The 23,340-nt window shown below is 43.5% G+C and overlaps 1 protein-coding gene across 1 annotated transcript in view; it reads right to left on the reverse strand.

Annotated features, from left to right (window-relative positions):
• LOC144753317 (phospholipase A2, membrane associated-like) overlaps positions 1-23,340 on the reverse strand; it is a 152,415-nt gene that overhangs the window by 119,246 nt on the left and 9,829 nt on the right. Inside the window, exon 2 of the mRNA XM_078641056.1 lies at positions 14,044-14,188. Within this exon, the coding sequence (XP_078497182.1) occupies positions 14,044-14,188 (145 nt within the window). The remainder of the gene's footprint in view (positions 1-14,043; positions 14,189-23,340) is intronic.

Below are 23,340 nucleotides of genomic sequence, written 5' to 3' on the forward strand. Positions count from 1 at the left end.
ACTATTCCTAGAGAACAAGAATTCTATGAATACTTCCAAGAGACAATATTTGACCTTGTCCACAACCAAAACAATTTATATATTTTGTCATGGAATGGTCTCGACCTTTTTCTTCTGTATTTAAGAGCCATTTCATAAATGTAATTTCATGATTCATTCGGATAGCATTTCCAATGCCATACTATATGCTTTGGATGAAAACATTGCTTTTAAAATGCGTACAGCACAAATGCTCATTTTTGTGTACAACCATTTCAAATGCATTTTTATATATTTTGGGTGGGGTTTTTTAACACATCATTCTTTAGATATGTTTTATATGCTAAGAATTTAGTAATGTCGAACATAATAAAGTGGAGTGGTTGTTCTATGGCGTTTTAGGATCCGAGCGAAAATTCCCGATTCATGCCCTTATATAGGTACAATTAACATTGCCCTAATATAGGCATGGAAATCATACCAATATTCAGACATAGCCCATGCAGTCCAAATACAGGCATGGCTACTTCCACCCGTACCAAAACGTCATAACGATTTCCTAGAAAATCGGCCTAAGCAGTCAGGGACCTCTCCTGCTTGAATATTGATTTGTCCAAGAACTCATGGAGTTTACAAAGAACTACGATTCCCTTGGGGTTCTTTACTGACATTATTATGCCCGACTTTACGTCAAACTAGGCACCTTAAAGGTATAAATATGCCTTCACTTGCTCTAGCAAGACACGGTGGTTTGTAGCAGTTCTACTATTTACTTGCCCGACGCAGCTGGCTACAGCAAGTGCCGAAGAAAGCCGACCCTCCAGCTGACGCACTGATCGAGAGGCTGCATTTCTCTTGCAGAGAATCCAGCTCCAGTGTTTCCAAGCTCCCCTCACAGGGTGTCGGGAAACCGAGTCCCGAGACAGAGATACCAGACCTCCTTCATTCTAAACTAAGGTATGGAGCTGATTAGACCCTAAGATAAATCTTGGATAGATTCTTGGCAAAGAAAACTAAACCTATGCTACACCACACCTACTTTTTCCGTCGTACTAGACTTAGGTTAGGTACATTGGGGTAGGCGTATTTTAGAAGCACCAGTAGAGTACTTTTAGCCATTGTTATTTATGTATGTACTTTTATATGGTTTAGAAACCATACAATGCTTTTAGTATTATTTTATAATAATATTCTCGCTGTACACATTATACTTTGCAGCCTGCATTACGATTGTAGCAGTTCACTTTACTTGCATGAGAAAGAAGACTGTTCAATAAATCCTTTTATTGAAAACGCCAGTCTCTCTATTTCTCTGCACCTCTGATGAAACGAAGCATGCGCGACTGACTGAGTAAAATATTTATCTATTGTTTCCACGACTCTGAAGATACGTTTATTCTTGGGGAAATAAAGTTGTCATGTTTATGCGGTACTCAGAAACTAATCCCTTCTTGTGAATTCGAGAAAGTTTCTGGTGACTTCTGAGCTAGCTGGCACTCACAATTAAGTTTAGTATATTCGATAGAGACCTAGTAGACATAAGTCTCATGTCAAATCTATAGGATATATTATTCCAATGCACAGAGCCTATTGGGAATATAGGAACTACACTACAGAAGGACCACCTTTTTCGTCTCCAGGAAGTGCTTCAGATTCTGCAACAGGCAGGCCTCACTATCGAGGCCAGATAGGACAGAGATCTGTGGTGTACTTGGGACACTTGGTGGGCAGGGGGACGGTGATGCCCTTCCATGTCAAGATAGAGATTATCATGGCCTGGGAGCGCCCCAAAACCCAGACTGAGCTCAGAGCATTCTTGGGTATCACTGGGTACTACAGGAGGTTTGTCAAGAGATATGGCACCATTGGTGCCCCTTTGACAAAGCTGACTTATGAAAAGCAGCCCAGAAATGTAATTTGAACAGAGGTATACCAAAGTTCATTTGACTCCCTGAAGCATGCCATGTGCACAGCCCTTGTGCTCAGGGCCCCTGACTTCGCCCAAAAGTTTATAGTTCAGACCTATGGCTCAGAACATGGCATGGGGCAGTGTTATCACTGCTAAGTGAGAAGGGCCTGTACCAACCTGTAGCCTTTGTCGGCTGGAGTTTACTCCCCAGAGAACAGAGATGGAGTGCAATGGAACAAATCCTTTCCCAACGATATGGACCTAGAAGGGTTGACTCCATCTAACTCTTTGGTCACTATCCACCCCACATTTCTGGAACCATTTAATCAAGTTATTCCTGAACAAGTGCTGGTCTTGATCAACAGGTTCAAATCTGGATCACCAGATGATCCTCCCCCACCTTATTTCATTGCCACCGTGGCCCCAGCCCTTCTTTTTTTGATCAATCTTTCTTTGACCATGCAATCTTTCCCAGTAAAATGGAAAGCAGCCCATGTCAGACTGTTCAACGTTTCTTCGAGCATGAAATCTTTCCCTATAAAACAAAAAGCAGCCTGTGTCAGACTGATCCTAAAAAACACCACGGCTGGTTCACGAGAGATGCCTACTCACAGACCTATATCACTGCTTCCCTTTCCTGGAAAAGGTATGGAGACCATAGTCAATTGACAACTCATATCTTTTCTAGAAACCTAGTCCCTGTTGGATCCCTCCCAGTCAGAATTCGGGTCCTCTTATAGCACGGAAACAGCACTGATAGAGGTTTTAGACTCAATCAGACTTGCTGTGGAGGGGGAGAGTTCAGCCATACTGGTTTTACTAGACTTGTCCGCAGCCTTCAACTTCATCTCTCATTCAACCCTAATACAAAGATTTGGGGAGATTAGTGTTGGGGTAAATCGCTAAGTTGGCTGAAAAACTTCCTGACCAATCAAACTTACTCAGTACAGCTTGATCTCTTCACATCTAGAACCATGGCATTAGACAAGGGCGTACCACAGGATTCATGTTTGAGCCTTCCCTTTTTAACATTTACGTTCCCCCCTGGCCAAAGTAATAGGATCAGGCGATTTTTATGTCATTTCATATGCATATGACACACAGATTGTCATCAATACAGGCCGAACCCGGAATCCAAAAAACATAGATTTAGGGAATGTATGATTAAGATAAATTCCCGGATCTCAGATAACTACATCTAACTGAACTCTGCTAAGATGGAGATTCTGCTTTTTTTTGGGAAAGCTCACTCTTGTTGGTCTAATGACTGATGGCCCATGGAACTGTGGTTGACTCCTATTCCCAAAAAAGTTGTCAAAAACCTTGTCTTCCTAATCAATGAGAACTTGTCCATTAAAGAACATTTGAACTCAATCTCCGGATCATGATTTGGCCTGATGCTAATGCTTGGGAAAGCCTTCAAATGGCTACATTTACAGACCAGGAAATCACTCACTCCGACACTCATTGTGAGTCGCCTGGATTATGGAAAAGCCCTAAGGGTTGCAATGAAATAGGGCATTTTGCCAAACTCCAGGTTATACAGAACACGGCTGCCCACTTGGTCTGACACCTGCCATCATGCTGTCCTTCTGAACCCATGGTAAGATCCTTGTACGGGCTTCTCATAAGAAAACGTACCGTCTTTAGGTTTCTATGTCTGGTCCATAAACATTTACATGGGAATGGTCCATGCTACCAGCAAAACAAGCTGCAGCCCTACATCCCAACCCGCAGTCTTAGGTCTAGTAAGCAACCGCTACTACGTCTCTGGTGCATTTGTATGGCCAGGTATGGGGCTGTTCTTTTTCTTTTATGCCCCCCAATATTGGAATCAGTTACCATTACATTTATACACATGCTCTGACCTAGTCTCATTTAACAAAATTATTAAAAACATGGCTTTTTAATTTTTAGATTCTTTTTATTTTAACTTCTGGCCTGTGAGGATACTCTAGCATTGAGAGAGACAACCCCTCGGGGGGTGATTCTTGCACTTAATATATTTAAATAACATAACATAAAAAATAAGCTGTCCCTGTGGTCGTGTCACTGAACAAGTTGAGGCCATACCTATTTGGCACTTACTTCCTGATTCAGACTGACCACAGGTCCTCAGATGGCTCATGCATATGAGGGATGAAAATCCAAAATTGTTGAGGTGGTCCGTTTCCCTACACAGTATGGACTTTAGGGTAGAACACAGACCAGGAGTAGACCACGCCAGTGATGACGGTTGGCCAAGGTTTTTCCGCCTTAGTGATGAGCACTCCCTAGAGGTTGGGTAGATCACCCCACTTTCAGCTGGAGAGGACATGTGTTAGACCTGTCAACCTTAAGGTGGGCTTTCCCCAACTTTTTGCATGCTTACCTCAACTTTTTGCTGCATCTTTGTGTTGGCCTTAGGACTCTGAGCACTTTATCACTGCTGACCAGTGTGCTAAGGTGCATGTGCTTCTCCCCTGAAACATGGTGGCATTGAAATATACCTGATTGGCATATTCAGTTTACCTGTAAGTCCCTTGTAAGGGCCTGTAATCCAAAAGCCCCTAGTGGGCCTGCAGCACTGATTGTGCCACCCACACCAGGTGGGCTTTCAAACTTGTCTCTGGGCTGCCATTGCAAGGCATGTGTGTACCATTTACTGCCACACTGACTTGGCATTTAACACCACTTTCAAAGCCTTATACTCCCCTTTTGTTTCACATATGCCACCCCTCCCTAGGTAGCCCATGGAGCAGGATGCTCTGTAACTAAAAGGTAGGACATTTTCTTTTAAGTTTTACATGTCCTGGTAGTGACAGACATCTAAATACATGTTTCACTACTGTGAGGCCTACTCCTCTCATAAGCTAGCATTGGGAATTCCTTAAAAAACTTTATTGCTGCCATTCCTGATTAGAAAGGAATAACTAAATCATGTTTCATATCGTTATAATGGTAATGATAAATCATCTTTAATGGTAAAGTTTTATTTGACAGTACTATTATAGAAATGCCACTTTTAGAAAGTGGACTTTTCTCTGCTCTTAACTTTGCTCTGTGTGCCTGCAGCCTGTCCCCAATACGAGTCTTGGCTGGGGTGACAGCTACACTTTGTGCATTCCCTCTAGACCGCCCTAAACACAGAAAGATGATGCTCATCTGCATTCTGAGCACTCATCTGCATTCTGATGCATCGTTTTGGGCATGGCGGAATGAGAAGGAATGACACTTACACTTCAATAGGCAGTGTCCTGTCCACACACAAAACACTGATTTAGCCCCCACAAATACCCTGGCAGACAGGAATGGGTTGAAAGGGATCTTAGTCCACTTCAGAGAGCTCCTTTGAAGTCACCCCTAAATCAAAGGCACTTTTGGGTATAAGAACTGGAGTGATGACCCTACCAAATCAGTACACTACTGGACCTGGGAAGAAGTCTGCTGGAGCATAGACTACTGTGCTCTAACGACTGCCACTTTACCTTAACTGACAGTTCTGAGGAACTGCTTCTCTGCTTTGCTGAGTTCCCCTGCTGATGTCTGCCCTGCTGAGGATAAGGCCAGGTCCCATCTCACTTGAACTCAGAGTGACTCCAATGGCTTGCTGGCTTACCTCCTATCTACTGAAGTCTCAGGAACACAAAAGACTGTCTGCAATCCTGCTGGTGCTGCTGGACTCTGTGAGTTCTACCCTTGCCTGAGGTGCCCCTCTAGTCTGGGCCTCAGAAGTGGGTTCTGCAGCTGATTTCTGCAAAAACCAACGTATCACCAGACTGCATAGGAAATTCCATCATGCTCAGTGACTGCGGATCCACAGCCTGTGCAGCTTGATGATGACACTTTGCACGGCTCAATGGCGAGGCATTGCAATCACTTCAATAGAGCTGGATGACGATACAAGACCCCCTTTGCACTGCTTAACATTGACGCAGTGGGCTCTCGGCACTAGTTTTCTTGTATTTCTTCAGCGGGACCTGTCTGGGTTCTTTAGCCGGCCTGCCCTCCATCGCAGTCTGCCTGAACTTTGGATTTGTACCGGTCCCTCACGATCTCAAATAGCCTTTTGACCGCTAGTGACTTCCAAGCACTATTTTTGCATTTATTAATTAAAAATTCACATCTTGACTTCTATTGATTGAACCTTTGTTGTTTTGGTCTTGTTTTAATCAGATAAATATTCTCTTTTGTTCAAAACATGTGTGCAGGCTTTTTGTGGTGTTTTCATTGTGTTACTGTGTGTGTGTGTGTGTGTGTGTGTGTTGCACAAATACTTCAGACATTGCCTCTTAAGTTAAGCTTGCCTGCTCTGTGCCAAGCTACCAGAAGGCGAGCACAGGTTAATTTAAACTGTGTATCTAGGTTACCCTGACTAGGATCGGGGTCCCCACTTGGACAGGGTGCATACCTCTGCCAACTTAAGACCCAATTTCTAACACCCTTGTTCCTCTTAAAATATGCCCCTCTGGGACCAATCCAACATGCGTGAAACCTGAACACAGAACTAAAAATATACAATAAGAAGAAATATAGGTTTGCTGCCCTGAAGTCAAATATATGACTGAATTTTGGTAATTAATCACTAGTAGTAAGAATCATCCTAATGGCAAAGGATATGGCTTACCTGAAAGCAATGAGAAATACATATTGGAATAACTAGTCACAAAATATGCAGCAACTTTTTAATTCAATAAGTTTATAACAACACTGAGCTCCATAATGATGTTGATCTTGGGAAGCTGACCAAATGCATGAACTCCTCTAAGGCTCCCATTCGAAGTTGCCTTTTAACTCTGTGGGGAGAGGGTGGGCGTGGACTTAGGGATTATAATTATGGAATAGGGAGTAACCTGTCTGACCCGAAATTACCAAATTTCCTCCCAATTTCGGGGAAATGAATGCTGATATTTATTCCCACTTACTTGAGCAGGTGGTAAATATATGGCGGAACTGGTGTGGTATGAAGGCGGGAGGGACACGAAGGGCATACGGGGTGGAAACGTTGTGGGCTTTCGGAGGAGCCATTATGCGCTCCTTTGTGGTGCTGGGTGGAGTTAAGTGGGCTGGGCTGTTGCTCTTTTCTCTTATTTTCTTGTTGTCTGCTTTATACCTATTTTGTTGATCTGTTTCACTTATGATAACATCTGTGCAGGGCTGAAGAAGTGGAGGGCGCCATTCATGGACTACATGTTGGCTGTTATATAAACAAAAGCAAAAATAAACCAGAAAGTACCTTGTGTATAAAGGACATTTTGAAACCATCTGATACAAGAAATCATTATCAATGACATTGCAACCTAACCCACAACATTATTATCTTATATGCAGGGCATTAGCAGTTATAGATTGAAATATTTTATGACTAAGTGACTCATAAATCTATACTAATATTATAAAGAGAGAGCCCAAACCTTTACGGCGGGTAATCTCAGTAACCACAGCACAACACCCAATACAGCGTTGGAAAGGGCAGTTGCAGCAGAAGGACATAGGCTATGCAGACTCCCACCATATACATTTAAAAGGTAAAAGAACCGTGCCAGCAAAGTAGTTCCTTTTGGGCATGTCTGCGTTGTGCTGTGGGCGCGTGCTGGGGGCATGACAAACGCTGGGGGCGTGTGGTACTTTCCGCCCTTCATGCCATGTCTCATATTGTGTGCTGTGGGCGTGTGCTGGGAGCGTGAATGTGTGTGGGGCGCGGCCTTACGAAAACTTGTGGTACGTTCCGCCCTTCATGCCATGTCTCATATCGTGTGCTGGGGGCGTGGGCATCTGCGGGGCGCGGCATTACGAAAAAAAAAAGCGAGCATACATTCCAGCTCCGGGTGTGCTTGCCCCGCGCTCCCAGTGCCGTGCACCTGCTTTACCGTATGTAGGTCAGGTATGGCGCTATTCCCAGGACCGGAAGGAGCGCAAACAGGGGCCTTTGTGCAGGAAATCTAATCTCGCCTTATCGTCCGGTGACGCCTGAAGCGCACATTGGAGATTTACCACTTCTGTTGCGCACAGGCCTCGCGCGACACACATCTGGAAACAAGGCCCGCCTCCACGGAAATAGCAAGAAAGGGCCTATCCCTCCCCCGGTAAGTACATTGGTGGCACGGCAGGCCACATCTCCAGCAACATACTCATATTGTTTCACCACCCATTTGAAAAATGCTCAGGTCTCCCTCATTGATGGCCAGCACCGAGATACACTTTTAGACACACCTCCCGCCAGAAGTTCTATGGAGGCCGCTCACATATTAGGATTTAGGCATTTGTTATGGTCATTTTTATTGGGCAGTATTTCGTATTCTGGGGGCGTGGCCAATAGGCGCGACAATCGACCGACAGCAATTCATACCCGGACAACGTCGGGACGGGCTGCTAGTGTTATATAAAGTGTAATTATAAGTGACTTGTTAAAGATCCAACTAAAAAAACTATTTTTTTCTAAAAACAAATGGCAAATTAATTTGAAGAATTTTAGGTTCATTTGAAATTGATTGAGAATTCGTGATGAAATAATAAGATGCCACTGATTATTCCTCCACAACACCCCAAGTACTTTTTGGTACTGTGTTTGTTAATTTATCCAGACCTAAATAAATGCATGGACTTTTAAAGTGCGAAGAACCACAGAAATCACTCTGCTTGAAGTGGTGAAACAGAGAAATATTTAGGTTTTACTACAGATAATATTCTTAATTTTAAACACAACTGTACTGAATTGAGTAGAATCAATAATGTTTTAGTAGATTAAATATTCTTAACAGAATGTATGCCGATCTCTGCCCTGCTGAGGACAAGGACTGGACCCATCTCACTTGACCCCGTGCAAGCTTTCAAAGTATGGGGGAGCAGGTCTCTCGCCTTTGGAGCAGCCACTACCTGGAATTCCCTGCCCTCTCCCTTGCACAGCATTCAGGATCTGGGGCAATTTAAGAAACAGCTCAAAACATTCTTGTTCTAATCAGTTATCATTTGTAGCACCTCATGGCTCGCACCGGGACACTCTTCTGAGTATCTGTGTGTGTTACAAACTTCAGTAACATAACATAACATAACTTGACAGTACGTCTTTTTAAAATATCCTGACTCTTAAAGTTAATGTATCTGATGACATACTGGATCAAATCTAGTGGGCGTATGAAAATGTAATCTTGCCCAAGTCCAATATGGAAAGAGGCTCTGAGTCTTTGTAATTCAATGCCTACTCAGGATCTAGAGTAAGTAATATAATGGACGTCCAATACATACTACTTAATCGATATCATGAAAGTGTTTGCTACAGAACTCTAATCCCTAAATCGATGGTGCTTTGTATTGATAACTGGGTTATGAACTTTGGAATTGCATGTTTATGGATTGCTACAGTGAAGTTGGACTGAAGAATTGTTTCGGAGCCCCCCGTTAAGATGTAGTCAATCAGTCCCTCGCCATTTTGAAAAGGAGATAGACCTAGTTAACCATCTACTGATCAAACATATGTGAAACAGTACGTATGGCTTTGAAAGAACACTTAAAAATGCTGACATCCGCGATCGGTCGTTGATTGATGACAAGCATATGTTTCTTCTGTCATAGCTTGCAATCTTCCTCTGCAAGTTTGACCAGCAGGTGGAAAGGGTCTTATGAGAACTTGACGCCATGTTGACTCTGTGTAGAACACTTAGAGCAGTTAACATTGTGATTTTTGATTGGGGTCTATGATCCTCAGAGATCCTTTTTCTACGGTTTGGTACTAATGTCTGAGGAATATGGAATGACTGCACTGCTTACAAGTTTACGCCAGGAAAGCAAAGAGCACAATTAGCTGCCTATTTAAGGCTGATTATCACAAAATGATGTGGATAGTGATCATGTGATATGACATTATTTCCTTTCTCTTTTTGGCTGGAATCAGTAAGAGAATTAATGGATTCATGAAACACCTATTCCACATCAAGTATATATGTGATGGATAAATGTATGTATTCTGTTAAGAAGTTTAATAATTGACACCGGTATTGTACTTGATAAGAGGCCACTGCTGGAGTTTGTGCTTTTTTTACAGTTAGAATTGTTTACTGTTCTGCAAAACTAACTTAAGTAAATAAAATCACAAAAAGGAGAGTTCCATTCTACCAGAAAAATGGTCAGTTCGTCTACTGACTAACATATCCACTACTAAAATTACTTGCATATTTCACTATCTAATTCACCACTAATCTTTTATGGGTTCCGGAGTAGCATGCTACTCACTGAAAAAGTGCTTTGATGCCTCATCAAGGGTGGTAAGTGCTATATAAATGCAATTAAAATACAATACAATACAATGCTTTCTGATTATTGTCCTCACCTGAAACTGCTAAACTGAACAATTATCACCCTATCACTACCTTGCCATTCAAGGTCAAAGTCACTGAAAGTTTGTTCTCCAGTCAACTCGTCAAATATATTTCAAGCAACAGTTTCCAAAGACGCTTCTGTCTGGGATTCCGACATTAAAACTGACCACTTGTATAGCGTGGCTGTTGTACCCTGCTTTCTCAAACAAGCATTAGCTGTGCCAATATTTCTGGCTTTAATGTACAAATACATGCAACCACAGGCATTCACAAATTAAATTTTCATGCATGGAATGCACAAATGGGATTTATCTAATGAAATCCTCCCCTGTTGGCTTTGTTGTTTCTGGGAACACAGGCAGCAAAATGATTGCTTTCCGTAGAAAAGACACATAGGAGATAAAGAATTGAATGACAAACAACGTGATGATTTGGGGTTCATTTCAGACCTAAAATTGCCCCCCTTCAGTGTGCTCAAATGGTATAGAACTCAAGGTCACTGCATATGCAGATGACATCGCTGTTTTTTCTGCTAATCTGGTGGATGTTATAAGCCTGTATTACAGAAGAGGCAGAGCTGTTTGATTCTTTCTCAGGGTACAAGCTAAATTTTGCTAAGACTCAGACAGTCCTTAATTACCAACCTTATATTTTGCCAACGTCTTTAGGTGTTACAGATACTGCCCCATATTTAGGTACCCGCCTTAGTAGTCAGGTAAAGGATATAATCACTCTGAATTGTGAGCCACTTCTCAAGTTAGTTACGGCTGCGGCTGGCACGGGCTCCCCCTTAGCATCTTTGGTATGTGCAAAGTAATCAAAATGAATGAATTGTCCAAATTGTTATATCTTCTTAGTTCAATGAAATGAATTTGTACTTGTAAAGCGCACTTATACCCCATGGGGTTTCTTGGCGCTGTACGCATACTGCTGTGGAACCCTTCCTGGCTTTTCCCTGTGAAATGCCCACTCTTAGGCACCCCAAAGGTGAAGCCAGGCATCCCAGCGCTGTTGGGGCCGTTGTGGAGATTAAGCAAGCTATTGCCCAGAGTTGCAGAGTGGGACCCATGATTAGAATAGGCACCGGGGCGAGAATTATCAGGTCAGAGGAAATTGAGCCCAAGACCCACCGAGTCAGGAACTGAACCCTGGTCCCGGGCCAGACCTCTGCATCAGGGTCTGCCGCTCTAACCATTGAGCCACACTTCTCCACATTGAGCCACACTTCTCCACAATCCCCTTTTGGGTCGCACAATCTTTTTTTAAGCATTTGGAAAGTGCCATAGGCAGTTTTATCTGGGGGTATAGACGTGCCAGAAGGGCCTCAGCTTCATTAAACTGTCTTACAAACAAGAGGGCTTTAATCTCCCAGAATTCAAGTTGTATTTCTCTCCCGCATTCATCAGGCGGATCCAGAACTTGCTAAACGGGCACTAAGACGGTTTATCCTCATTGGCCTATCAGCTAACTTGTGGACCGTCAATAGAGTTTATTCTCTACAAGCCTAATTTTTACAAACGGGTGAGATTCAAGGTAGTCAGGGACATAACGAGGATCTGGCAGGAGATCTGTCAGGAATACTCACTGCCCTCGTGGCATTATTTTACTGTTTTATGGGGTAATCTACTACTTCCTGAAATATTTCAGTACTATGTCGAAGAGCCTGGCAACTTATGGGTGTCAACAGACTAGGTCAATTGTGTGACAGTCAGGGGTTTCGTTCATTCTCTACCTTAAAAAAGGAGGTTGGGGCGCCCACACAGTTTTAAATATCTACAAGTAAGGGATTATTTCCTACACAGACAGAAACTATCAGATATACCATATTAGTTGGAAATATTGTCGGGTATATATGGGAATGATGGTAAAATTTCTATTAGTACATTTTATAAGATATGTATTTCATTAGCTCATGACGACAGCATGCAGATATCTGCAAGATTTAGTTGACTTCTTATAACTGACATAACAGCAGAAGAAATACAGGAGGCCTTGAATACCCTAGACCGAGCGGTAGCCCCTGTCAGTTTGAAACCGCAGCAGCATAGAACAATCTTTATGTTGTATCACACACCCGAGCTCATTTTGAAGTGGGCAACATCTCAGTCTTCTGCCAAGCCATACTGTCCAAAATGTAAGTTCTTTGTGGCAGACTTACAGGACATGTTTTTGGACTGTCCAATGCTAAAGTCATTCTGGAATGATGTATTCTCAATGCTCACAGGGCATCTGGGTCGTGAGTTTTAGTTTACAGACAAGGACATTTTTCGTGGGATTAAACATGAGGCCACCAGTTATGAGAGGTCATTAGCCTCTATTATCATTGTATGTGCCCATTTATGTATGGCTAGAGTTTGGATAAACCCCACCAGCCCGAACGTTAGTGAGTTCTGGGCACTGCTCAGACAGGTGTTTGTGTCTACAACAGCCTTAGCTAAGGTTAGAGGCCCTCGCTCTTTCTAAAGAATCAAAAGGATCCGGTCTAGTCTTCGATAGGAATAGTCCTTTTGCATTATTCTACTCTGTACCTCATGAGGATTTACAATTGTTGTTGTCTTTATTCTCTTTTTCTTCCCTAACCTCCCTGATCTCTCTACTCACTATCGGCATTATCTAATCTCTGTGCCAACTATGTGTGTCATCCTATGCATGTGTTAAAGTGCTTTTTTTTGTTTTGTCTCTATTTTATGTTTTGTATTTTATCATACTAATGGCTTAATATGTTTTTTGTTTTTCAAAGGAGATAAGCACCTGAATGACAAACAATGTGATGATTTGGTGTTCATTTCAGACCTAAAATAGCCCCCTATGCATTCTAATAGAAGCACTTCCTTTTAGGAGGAAGGATACACCCAATAGTCAATAGCATGAGGTGAAAGAGTAACAGGGTTCTTGGTGCCCCAAACCTCACCCTATGTATATTTTAGAGAACTGGTAACAATAAGTCTTGTATCCGGATGTGACTGCTACAACTGAAAAGGAGAGGCATGTCTTTTCAGTCTCCTTGGGGTATCTGTACCCACATACATTCCAAATAGCCCCTAAAGCAGGGGTCTTCAAACTGGGGGGTGGATACCCCTTAGGGGGCCTTAACAGATCCCAGGGTGGGTGTCACGCTCTGGTTAAAAGAAGTATCATGCTGATAGCAGTGCTTTTCTTAAACTGAACAAAATGATCAGCACTATGCCACTCTGTAATAGGTAATTACTAACATATTTTATCATTTATATCTGGCTGGGGGTGTGTGTCATAAGGAAATGGACTTCGAATATTCTTCAAACCTACCCACCCCCATTTCTAATTATCACACTGTGCATATTTTTACACGTTAGTAAGGTCTGCCTGACCAGAATGGTATATTTAGCAATTATGTATTTGATTGCATTTTTAAAAGGTTTAACAGAACTTAACTGTAATGTTTAAATAAGTCTAGACATATTTAAATATTGTGAATGTAATGGAATATTTGGGAAAACTTCTGGGGCGTGCCCCAATGATTTTTTTTGTATACTGGGGTGGGTTTGGCATTAAAACCATTGAAGACCACTTCCCTACAGAAATCAAAGGTTCAGTCATTAAAGGGTCTGCCTCTCATATTTAAAATCAAGACCATTTGGCCCACATCAACAAAGCGGCATCCTCTGCGTGTCAACATCACATGGAGTCCTAAAAGCCTCTGTCCTCTTCTCTATGCTTTTTTATGACTTTGGGAGCGACAGGTTTAGACCAGGACCGTGCACCCAATTACAAGCTATATATGCGGTATTTGATGATCTCCAGAGGATTTGACCCATTGGCCTTCTTATGGAGTTGTTTTCAGTTCAGAAATATAACTTATTTCAGCATGCTGCGGTTACTCACCGATCTGTTGCATCCACTGGATGTCCCTTTCCTCCCAGGCCGCAGTAACACCCGTAGGTAGTGTAATCAGGGACTGCATTCTTCCCAGTAACCTTTTTAATCATGCTAGCAAAGTTAAAAAGATTTCCGTGAGCCACAAGACAAACTGCAAAGAAGCAAAGATGAGATAGTCAGTTTGAAAGCAGGCCGAGGTAAAATGTTTGTTACACATGTATAAATTGGCTTAACTGATGAGTTTAGAGTTTCAATTTTTATGCAAAAGTTAACTTTTTAGCATTTCTGCTTTATTGCATAATTTTCTTCTGAGGGAGACTGGTTTGTATAGAAACTAACTCAGATTAATCTCTTGTGTGGGGAGAAAGACGTTTTCTGCTCGAACGATCCTTGCACCGGTATCTCACGTGTTGTATTCAGAATTGAGGACAACTTGCAAGCAACAAACTGGCCAATTGCATTTCACCTAATTTTACATAATTTTTGTTTAAAATTATCTGCGTCACAGGAGGGAAGCATTTCCTAATTGTATTGCCCTGTCTGAAGGGGAGGGGCTCGGGCCTGAGTGCGTGAGAGGCATCTGCACGTGCACAGCTCAGACCAGGGTGTCCTGAGAGCCAATTCAGGCGTGTATGGAGGGAGATGGACTTGTAGGGGGAGAGCTCGGCCTGAGTGGACGCAGGTGAGTCGGCAGACAGAGATTCCGAGCCTGGATGAAGGGAGTGTTGTCTGTTAGGACGAAGTTGGCTGGGGAGGGTCTGAGAGGCGGTGCTTGGACCTGTGTAAATGGAAAAAACGGTTTACGTGGTAAGAGCTTTAGCCAATATGTCTGGAAGTGGGGTCTACGTAAGATGACATCTTGCTCGGAAGAGGACAGCGGGGGTGGCAGAGGATGAGCCTGGAGGGATAGCGAGGGTCAACAGAGGGAGATCTTCAGCGTGGATTGAGGCCGAGAGAGGAGGTGTTGGAGAGTTCAAGGACAGAAGAAGGGAGAAGATTGTGCAGAGGGAGACCTCAGGCCTGGCTAAATGGAGATGGCAAACATATGTCTGGATGAAGAGATAAAGGTCTGCAGAGGGAAGACAGCATAGGGTCAATGATGGCCTGGACAGAGGTACAGCAGACGCAGCCCCCCCTCAGATGGTTAGTGCATCAACGTGGAAAACATTTTGAGGAGAAGCGAGTGACTTCGAGACGAGTAGTGGCAAGGAGTGACAACTGTCACAAGCAACATCTAGATATGTTACGAGCATGTACGAGACGTGCATGCATCAGGGTATGGATGTCAGAGCAGAGAGCGAGAGTGTGCCAGCACATAGACAATTTGCATGAAGGTGAACAGGAGGTGAGCAGTGACTGCAGAGGAGAGAGGCCAATCGGAAAAGGGAAAGACATGGGAGAGGATAAGCATGACAATGTTAGAAGTCGCAGAGGTGATCAAACATCTGTAGAGTATGGTACTTCTCACTGCAATGGAAAGAAGAGAGCGATAGGTACCATGTGGCGTGCATGATCATAGCATCAGTGAGAGAATTTTGTGATGTTTAGGAAAGGTGTGTTGGTGACAGGATGTTGCAGGTACAAATAGGAGGGTGGGCAACAGATCTGGCAGAAGGTGATGGACGATAGTGTGAATGGCAGAAAGAGGTGATGGATTATGAATGCCATGAGGATGACAAAGGTGACAAGCAGGGAGAGATCAGACCAGAGACAGGAGGGGTGGGACAGGTAGAAATAGACACTAGATGTAGGATGGACAGAGAGTGGTTTTGGTTGATGGCAAGTGGCAGAGATGATCTAGGTGGCAAAAGGCAAGGGGACAGGTTAGAAACAGTTACGATTTTCTAGCAAGAAGAGCAGGAAACTATTGAAGTCAAGGATGAAGTGGAGAGCCAGCACAGATGCCTGCCAGCAAGAAGGATGGAGTTGCATGGACAGTGGGTGGCTCAGTTATGGACAGGTAAAGGCAGATGGTGGGGTGTATGTGAAGGTACCGCAGGATGCAGAGAGCAGTGGATTAGCAAACAAGGAGGGTAGACGTGGAGTTAAGGATGTTATACTATGTGTGGATATTGGGTTGTATGGCTTGAGCAGGACAGTGGAGAGAGGAGTAGGGACTGAAAGAGTAAAGGGCAGTAAAGTGTATTGGAGTAGTGTAGATGAAGCAAATGAGAGGGCAGTGGATACTATAGAGGGAAAACAAATGAGGTAAACTAAAAAGATGGAGGAGAATGCAGTGGATGATGTCTTACATGCAGGTATGAAAGACACTGGGTTCACATTTGATCTTAAAAATAATGAAAACATTGGGAAAGGAGAATTTGTTGATGCATTTAAGTAGGTGCCCAGGGAAATACGGGCAAAGAGGGCTCAAATAAACATATAGGGAGTAGATGAGGATAGAATGCTGGACATCTGGTTTCTGACATATGCAAGGGTGAACCACATACACTACCTAGAACAGCCTGCCACAATATTTAAATCTACTTTGGTAAATCCAATGTCCCAGAAAGGGACTTCAGAATGGAAGTTCAAGCCCTTGTACTCTTGCATCTGCATGATGGTAACACTTTTCTCCATGGCCTTCAATACTCCACACTGCTCCCCCTTAAGGACATCCTACTCCCCGCAGGCCTGAAGAATATGATATCACCTCCTTTAATTATTTACTTTTTTGTATTACTGCATATTTTCACTGGTATTTATAGAGTGCCGTTCTATCCACATGTACAGCAGGACTTTTTTTTTTTTTACAGAAAACAAGTTAACTACTGTATGACAAAATATAACAGACAAACAACACTTATTTGCTATTCCCTATCATCAACACTCATACTGCTGTGCCTCTATTGGCTCCGCTTGCTGGCCTGCACCATCTTCAAAATCAGCTGCATCATTTATAAAGCCATCACTTCTAGCACCCCCGTATCTGACCCACAAGCTAACTTCTCCAGTAGCTGTTGTCACTTTCACAGCCAATATGCCACCAGATTGGAGGCTAAAAGGTGTAATGAGAAGAAAACAATGCAACACGTCTCCTACATCTAGTCATCCAAGATCTGGAACAATTTCCATGTGCCCATCAGGACTGCCCCAACCATGTACCAATTTAGGAAATTTAGGAAAGAGTTGAAGAGACACCGTTTCAAGGAACACTACATCCCAATGTGGTTCAACTTTTGGTCACAGAACCCAAGCACCTCAATTACTTGCTAACGGTACCTTTGCCATTGACCCTGCACAGTGCTTCAGCGTATTTTGACTAGATTTGAGATATACAAATACCACACACATGCATATATTCAATGATGTAATTCCAAAACAACAAGTTAATTTTCTTGGTTTGCTTGAGTTCAGCATGAAAAGGAATTTAGAGCTTGGATGGGTGAGGATCAGCAGGTGATCTGCAGGTGAACTGGGTACAAGACATGACTTGTGGCTTCAGTGCTGATATGGAAACTAAACGCAGCCCTGCCAAACTTTTTCAATCCAGCTACTCTGCAGGAGCTGTGAATATATGGAGTAAGGGGCCTTCATGGTTGGGTCATGATAATCTTTATATCTTTGAGAGCAGCCTCCTAGCCTGTAGAAACCCAATAAAATGGCATAATTGCCAATCCAGCCACGTATCTAAAATTAATGGTACCAAGAAGTATTGATCCTGTGACAAACATCTAGAATGGCCCTCCAGTCCATTTAGGTCATTTCCAGGCCATCAAACAATCTGGAATGTAGGAGCTAAAAGAGAACCAGTGGGTGGTGCATACTCGGTACGTACCCTAGGGTTTTGCAACAAAGCTTTGCGAATTCAGGAATTAATGAATAAAGTTCAGTGTGAGGAACTTGGTCTTGCAACCATCTGGCCAACTGGGGGGATGAGGCACTTGGAAGCAGAGCAGGCGTAGTGAAAACGAAGGAGTTATGAATGAAGCATTGTAACCCAGTTAAGGATGAGACATTGGAGTGTTGGCTGGAATTTTAGTCATATAGGGATGAGCATCAGTTTTACAGGAGGGGCACAGATGCTGGTTTAGGCAGCAGTACTGTACTAAGAAATAAAAGATACGTGCTCAGCAGAGAATCTGAATACATTGGTCTAGCTGGCTATGAGGAGAAAGAAGCAGAAGGAGAGAGGGAGGAGGGACCCTTAGATGTATGCTGGCTGGAGCATTCAGTTTGATTACAAGAATTTTGAGGTGGACTATAGGATCTCTTGTCTTTGCCAGAGGACCAGTCAGTTAAAGAAGTTGTTCATGAGGAAATCCACACAGTTCATTATGCAAATGATGCTATTAAGATTGCGAACTGCTAGTGCAGGTTTGGAGATGGAAAAGTGCAACATTAAGCCAGGATTTTGTCTTCTGCTTGTTTAGCTACAATGTTTCCTTTTGTTAAACATGGTGACTGAAGGTTACATTCATGTGAACAATCAGTTGCTAATGCACTTCTCCATTTCATTCACATTGTTTTAGCATATAAGTTGTTTCTAACAATGGATTTTACATATTGTAACAGGGTCAGAGACTGTAGATCATTCCCTGGATGCTTTCTTTTCTTCAGAAAAAGGAGGATGGTGCATATGTGGAATGACAAGGGGGGAAGTTTCTAGGCCTTATGGAAGAATAAGGCATGCCTTTGACAAGTGAGAGGGCAAAGGTGGTGACTACCAAGCTTACATTCTTGGGCACGGAGGTGGATTTTGAAAACTGGAGGAAAAACCTCCTGAAAGAAAGATTTGATCTTTCATATACAGATTGTGAACCTGCTGAGTTGAGGAAAGTTCACGGTGCTCTGGGCAAAATGAAATTTGCCTTTGGAATGTTAATAGCAGAATGAGCATTTAACGACACTCTGCTTTGTGATGCTACTGGCAGTACTGCTGAGTTGAAGGGTTGTTGTGAGACTGGTTGTGAAGCAGAAATCACCAATTTTGAGCGATTTCAATGAATTGATTATGTGGTTCTCTGGGGATGAAACCTAATTTTTAGTCTTGTTATTTTCGGATGCAGTAGCAGCAGCTCGTTTTGCACTACTCTGTTAGGGTACTTGTTTGCTGAAATATTGCTAGAGAAGTAGTTGCGCATAATGAGAAATGTAGCTTTTTATTTTATTTTTTCTACTTGTGGTGGCTTTTGTATTGTGGGGAGGGGAATTTTAGCAAACAAGGAGCTGACTTTTAACACTGACGATGAGGCGGTGTTGTCACTGGTGAGCAGGAAGGCATCGATGGATGAAAATGGTTTTCAGCTTCTACACATATTCATGTTGGGATGTATGAAACACAACATTGTTTGAATCGTGAGGAACAACCCGAGTGTGCAGAAATAGTATCAGGGAGGAATTGCCTCGCTCACAGTGGCAGAGGTTATGTGGGCTGGAGCCAGAAGCAAATGCTGTTGCAATGAAGATGACGTGCTGTGGAATATCGGAAACAAAAATATTGTGGGGCAAAATATCAAGCCAAGAATAAAGAGGCCAAAAGTATTGCGAAGGTAAATTTCTATAGGTAAGCAAAGTTTTACTATATATAAACTCCACACATATGTAGCTTGACAATATATATATATTATCTTCAAGGTGTATGGATGCAGATTTAAGAATAGTAAACCTATCCTTACCTATTTGCACTTACCTTTCGATATTTTTGAGACAATATTCTGTCCACACAATATTTTTGTTTCCAATATTCTGTCAGTGATCCTGATGCGGATGATTGAGGAGTTAGGAGGGTTGAGATATTTCAATTATTGAAGTGCCATTCACAGTTTTGACAAGAAAGTTCCACCATCAAGATTGGATGTATTTTTCTGGAGAATGAAGCAGTAAGATGTAGGGGCAGATTTACAATAACTGGTGCATCCCTACATATCAGCAGGGATGCGCCAGTTATTGTGCATCACGGCTCCGCCACCATGGATGCACCGCATTTCCAATGGGGAAATAACGGACAGACGCATCTGTGCCATAAAGGCGGCGCATTGCTGGAGTTGCGTCGCAAGCGCGATGCAGCTCCAGCAAGGCTCTGGGGTGCCCTATCTTTACAATGCTGCATCAATCCTTACACCTACTTCAATCAGGCACAGGGTTTTGACGGAGCATGGGCTCAAAAGTGACTGAGTGAAATCTTGTAGATTTCTCTCAGCCACATTTAGGAGGCGTTCCTGCACCGGAACGCCCCCCCTGCGCAGGAACGCCTACGTCTGGTGCAGGGCTTTACAACGTGATGCATCTCCCAGATGCGTCACGTTGTAAATACCCTGCAGCATGCCTCTGGTTTTGCGCCACTGCTGCTTCACAAAAGTGATGCAACTGCGGCGTAAAAGAGGCGCAAGGGCCTTGTAAATCTGCCCCGTAGTGTTTGGACTATAAGGAGTAAAAGCGAAGAAAGGATGTAGTGTTTTATTTTGCCATAACTAAGGTTTGTTATGAATTACATTTTTAGGAAAATTGACAGGGCATCATTTTACAGTAAGTATTTGTACGTTTATTTGACTTTAGGCAGGTGAAATGGGATGATGGAAGTTAAAAGGTTGGAAGAGGGAGAGAGAGGATCTAGAACTGCTCTGGGTGTTTATTTCAGAGAGGGCAGGTTTGCTTTTCAGGGTTCGCATGGCATTGATGTTTTTTGGGCTCCTTACATTTTCTGATATGATAGGAGCCAAAAGGGGTGAGGGCATAAACGAAGAGGGATTGAATTGATCAACTAAAAAGCTGGTGAAGAGGTGGTCAAAAAAGACTAGGTTGTTTTGTTCTAGATGTGGTCCTTAGGAGCATGGTTGACAAAGGCATTTGCAAGCAGAACACATTTGAAGATTTGTTAGAGCTGGGAGAGAGAGCGAGGTGAATATTTTTTAGCTGAAAAGATTTCAATTGATGAAGGTTTTTAGATGAAATTTAATAGAGTTAGGATAAACATGGTGGCAGTATGGGACTTGTTCTTTTAAGATTTAGGCAGTGTGAGAAGTTGGCCTGATCTATGATGTCTCCAATTCTGGGGTCACCTTGTATCAGTCCAAACAATCCCTTATGGTGGTGCTTGTAAGTCAACCTTAAAAGACAAGCTATCCTAATGGTAGCATGGACTAAGCAGCCTTCAGGCTTAACTCAAGAGAGCATGTGAAGCCAGCTGTTTTACCATATGCAATCCTGTAATATCAAATGAAAGGACACCACACAAGTTATATATTATAAAAATATATGTATTTATTTCTAGAACAATCCTCTATACTCTTTATGATTATAGAAGCACAAGCGTTTAAACAAAAGCACAGTATAACATATGAAAGTTGCACAATTATGGATGAGGCCGGTGGCCACTCAAACCATATATAAAAAAAGTGGTATAAGTATCACCTTTCGAACTGTGGTAAGGCCTGGGGTCTTGGGAATCGCTGGGACTACACTGGACTAACGGCAGTTAGGACGGGAGTAGCCCGCGGGAATCGGGTGCAGCGCTAAAAGCACACGCATGCACCAATGCAAAGTCAATGGTGCGTAAAAGTTATCGAGTTGCAGTTTTAAGAGTCTTCCGACTGGAATAGAATTACCACACTTTAAACTTAGACACTAGAGTTGTAAACCACTACAGGAGCACCGGTATTAGATCGTTACCTCACCCACAGGAAGCGGGTGCATGGGTGCCAAAGTGTGTTGGGTTTCGTCGTGTAGATCTATGGAGCCTGGAGATGAAGATGCTGCAGGCGGCCAGTAGAGAAGAGTCCGGTTGGATACAAGGGTGGATCAAAGATGTAGAGTACCTGAAAGCAGAGGGGACAGAGTCTGGGTCACTGGCCAGTGACCAGGAAGGAACCAGGAAGGATCCAGGCAATGTTGGGCACAATCAGGTGCTTGACAGGAAGCTTGTCTCCGCTGCCACATGGACTCACAAGCTGTCCCACAAAAGTTCTCGCTGTTGGCGGTATCGGCTTCCGGATCGGAGTTAACAAGCCTTGGCAAGTGCAACCCACGCAGGATTGGAAGATCACTTTTTGTTCGGACCAGCGAGGTCAGATAGATTGCTCCTTCTCAGGGGAGCGAGGGCCACTCTGGAAAAACCAGACCAGCAGTGTAAATTCAAAGGATCATTGGTATTGGGGCCACTAGCCAACGGGCAAGCGGCCAGACCAACGCATCAAGCAGAAAAATGCAAAAGGGCCCCACGCAGCACTCGGTGAGTGTGGAGGGGAGATCTTCAGTGCAAAAGCTGCTTGGGGATGGGGCTTCTTAAACCCCAATGCACAGCTTCAAGGGGGCCTCAGGAGCTGCACGGTCAGCACTTTGTAGTTTTTCCAAGATGGCCGGCTCCACGCTTCACGTCACCTCCAAGGGTCTCAGATTCACTGGGACTGTGGATCAGGCTGTTAGAAGTTGAATTGAGCTGGTCTTGTTGATCTTTGTTGCTCGAGTTCCAGCGGGAACTGCAACAAAGCAAATGGTGAGGCACTGGATGGTGCCTGTTTGCACAGGGTGGCCACTCCTTGACCACAAGGGAGATTCTTCAGTCTTCCACGTCGAGTGGGATGTTGAAGGGTCCGGAGTTCTGTATCAAAGTTTCAGTCAGGATAATCTGATGTGCAGTGCCACAGCTCCTACCTTTATTCCAAATCAAGGGGCTGGATATCCTGCTAGGTCCCTCCTATGGGTGGGACCCAGGAAGGGGGTGGTTACACCCCTTTCCCTTTGTCCAGTTTCACGCCAGAGCTGGGGCTGGAGTGCCCCGGAACCGGTTTGACTGGATTTTGCATGGGACACCTTATGTGCCCCAGGCAGTGTCTAGTTTCTTTCAACCCTCCCTGCTCCAATCCACTATCTCCTGTCTGGGGTGGTGTAACACCTCCCTGTGACAGGAAACCCTTTGTCCAAGCCTCTCCTGCCAAGTTTCGGTCAGCAGCAGGAGGCCAGACTTGTGTCGGGGCAGCAGCATCCATTTTGTGATGCTGAGGCTCTGGTTAGATTTAACCGCGTTTAAGTAAAGTAACATGTCTTCTCCCTCTAGAAGGGTGGAATGCTACCCCCGTCACCAGAACTGGCGAGGGGGTAGTATTCCAAAGTGTATGACACCAAAGACGACATGTTTTGATAAAGCCAAACCAAAGTTATCAATAACCGCGAGGATTATAAAGCACTTAAGAGTATATGGTATAGCAATATCCTGGAACAGCAGTAAGGAAATGGTTCCGAACTCTGCAGACAGGCTCAGCTCATGCTAGAGCACCATCTCACACAAAACCAAGAACTCTGCCTCCAGGATTGTTAAGGCCTGCCATAGGAGGGACTTATAGGTATATTTGTGTCCAGATATAG

This window comes from Lissotriton helveticus, chromosome 5_1, assembly GCF_964261635.1.
Source record: "Lissotriton helveticus chromosome 5_1, aLisHel1.1, whole genome shotgun sequence".
In the NCBI taxonomy this organism is placed as follows: domain Eukaryota; kingdom Metazoa; phylum Chordata; class Amphibia; order Caudata; family Salamandridae; genus Lissotriton; species Lissotriton helveticus.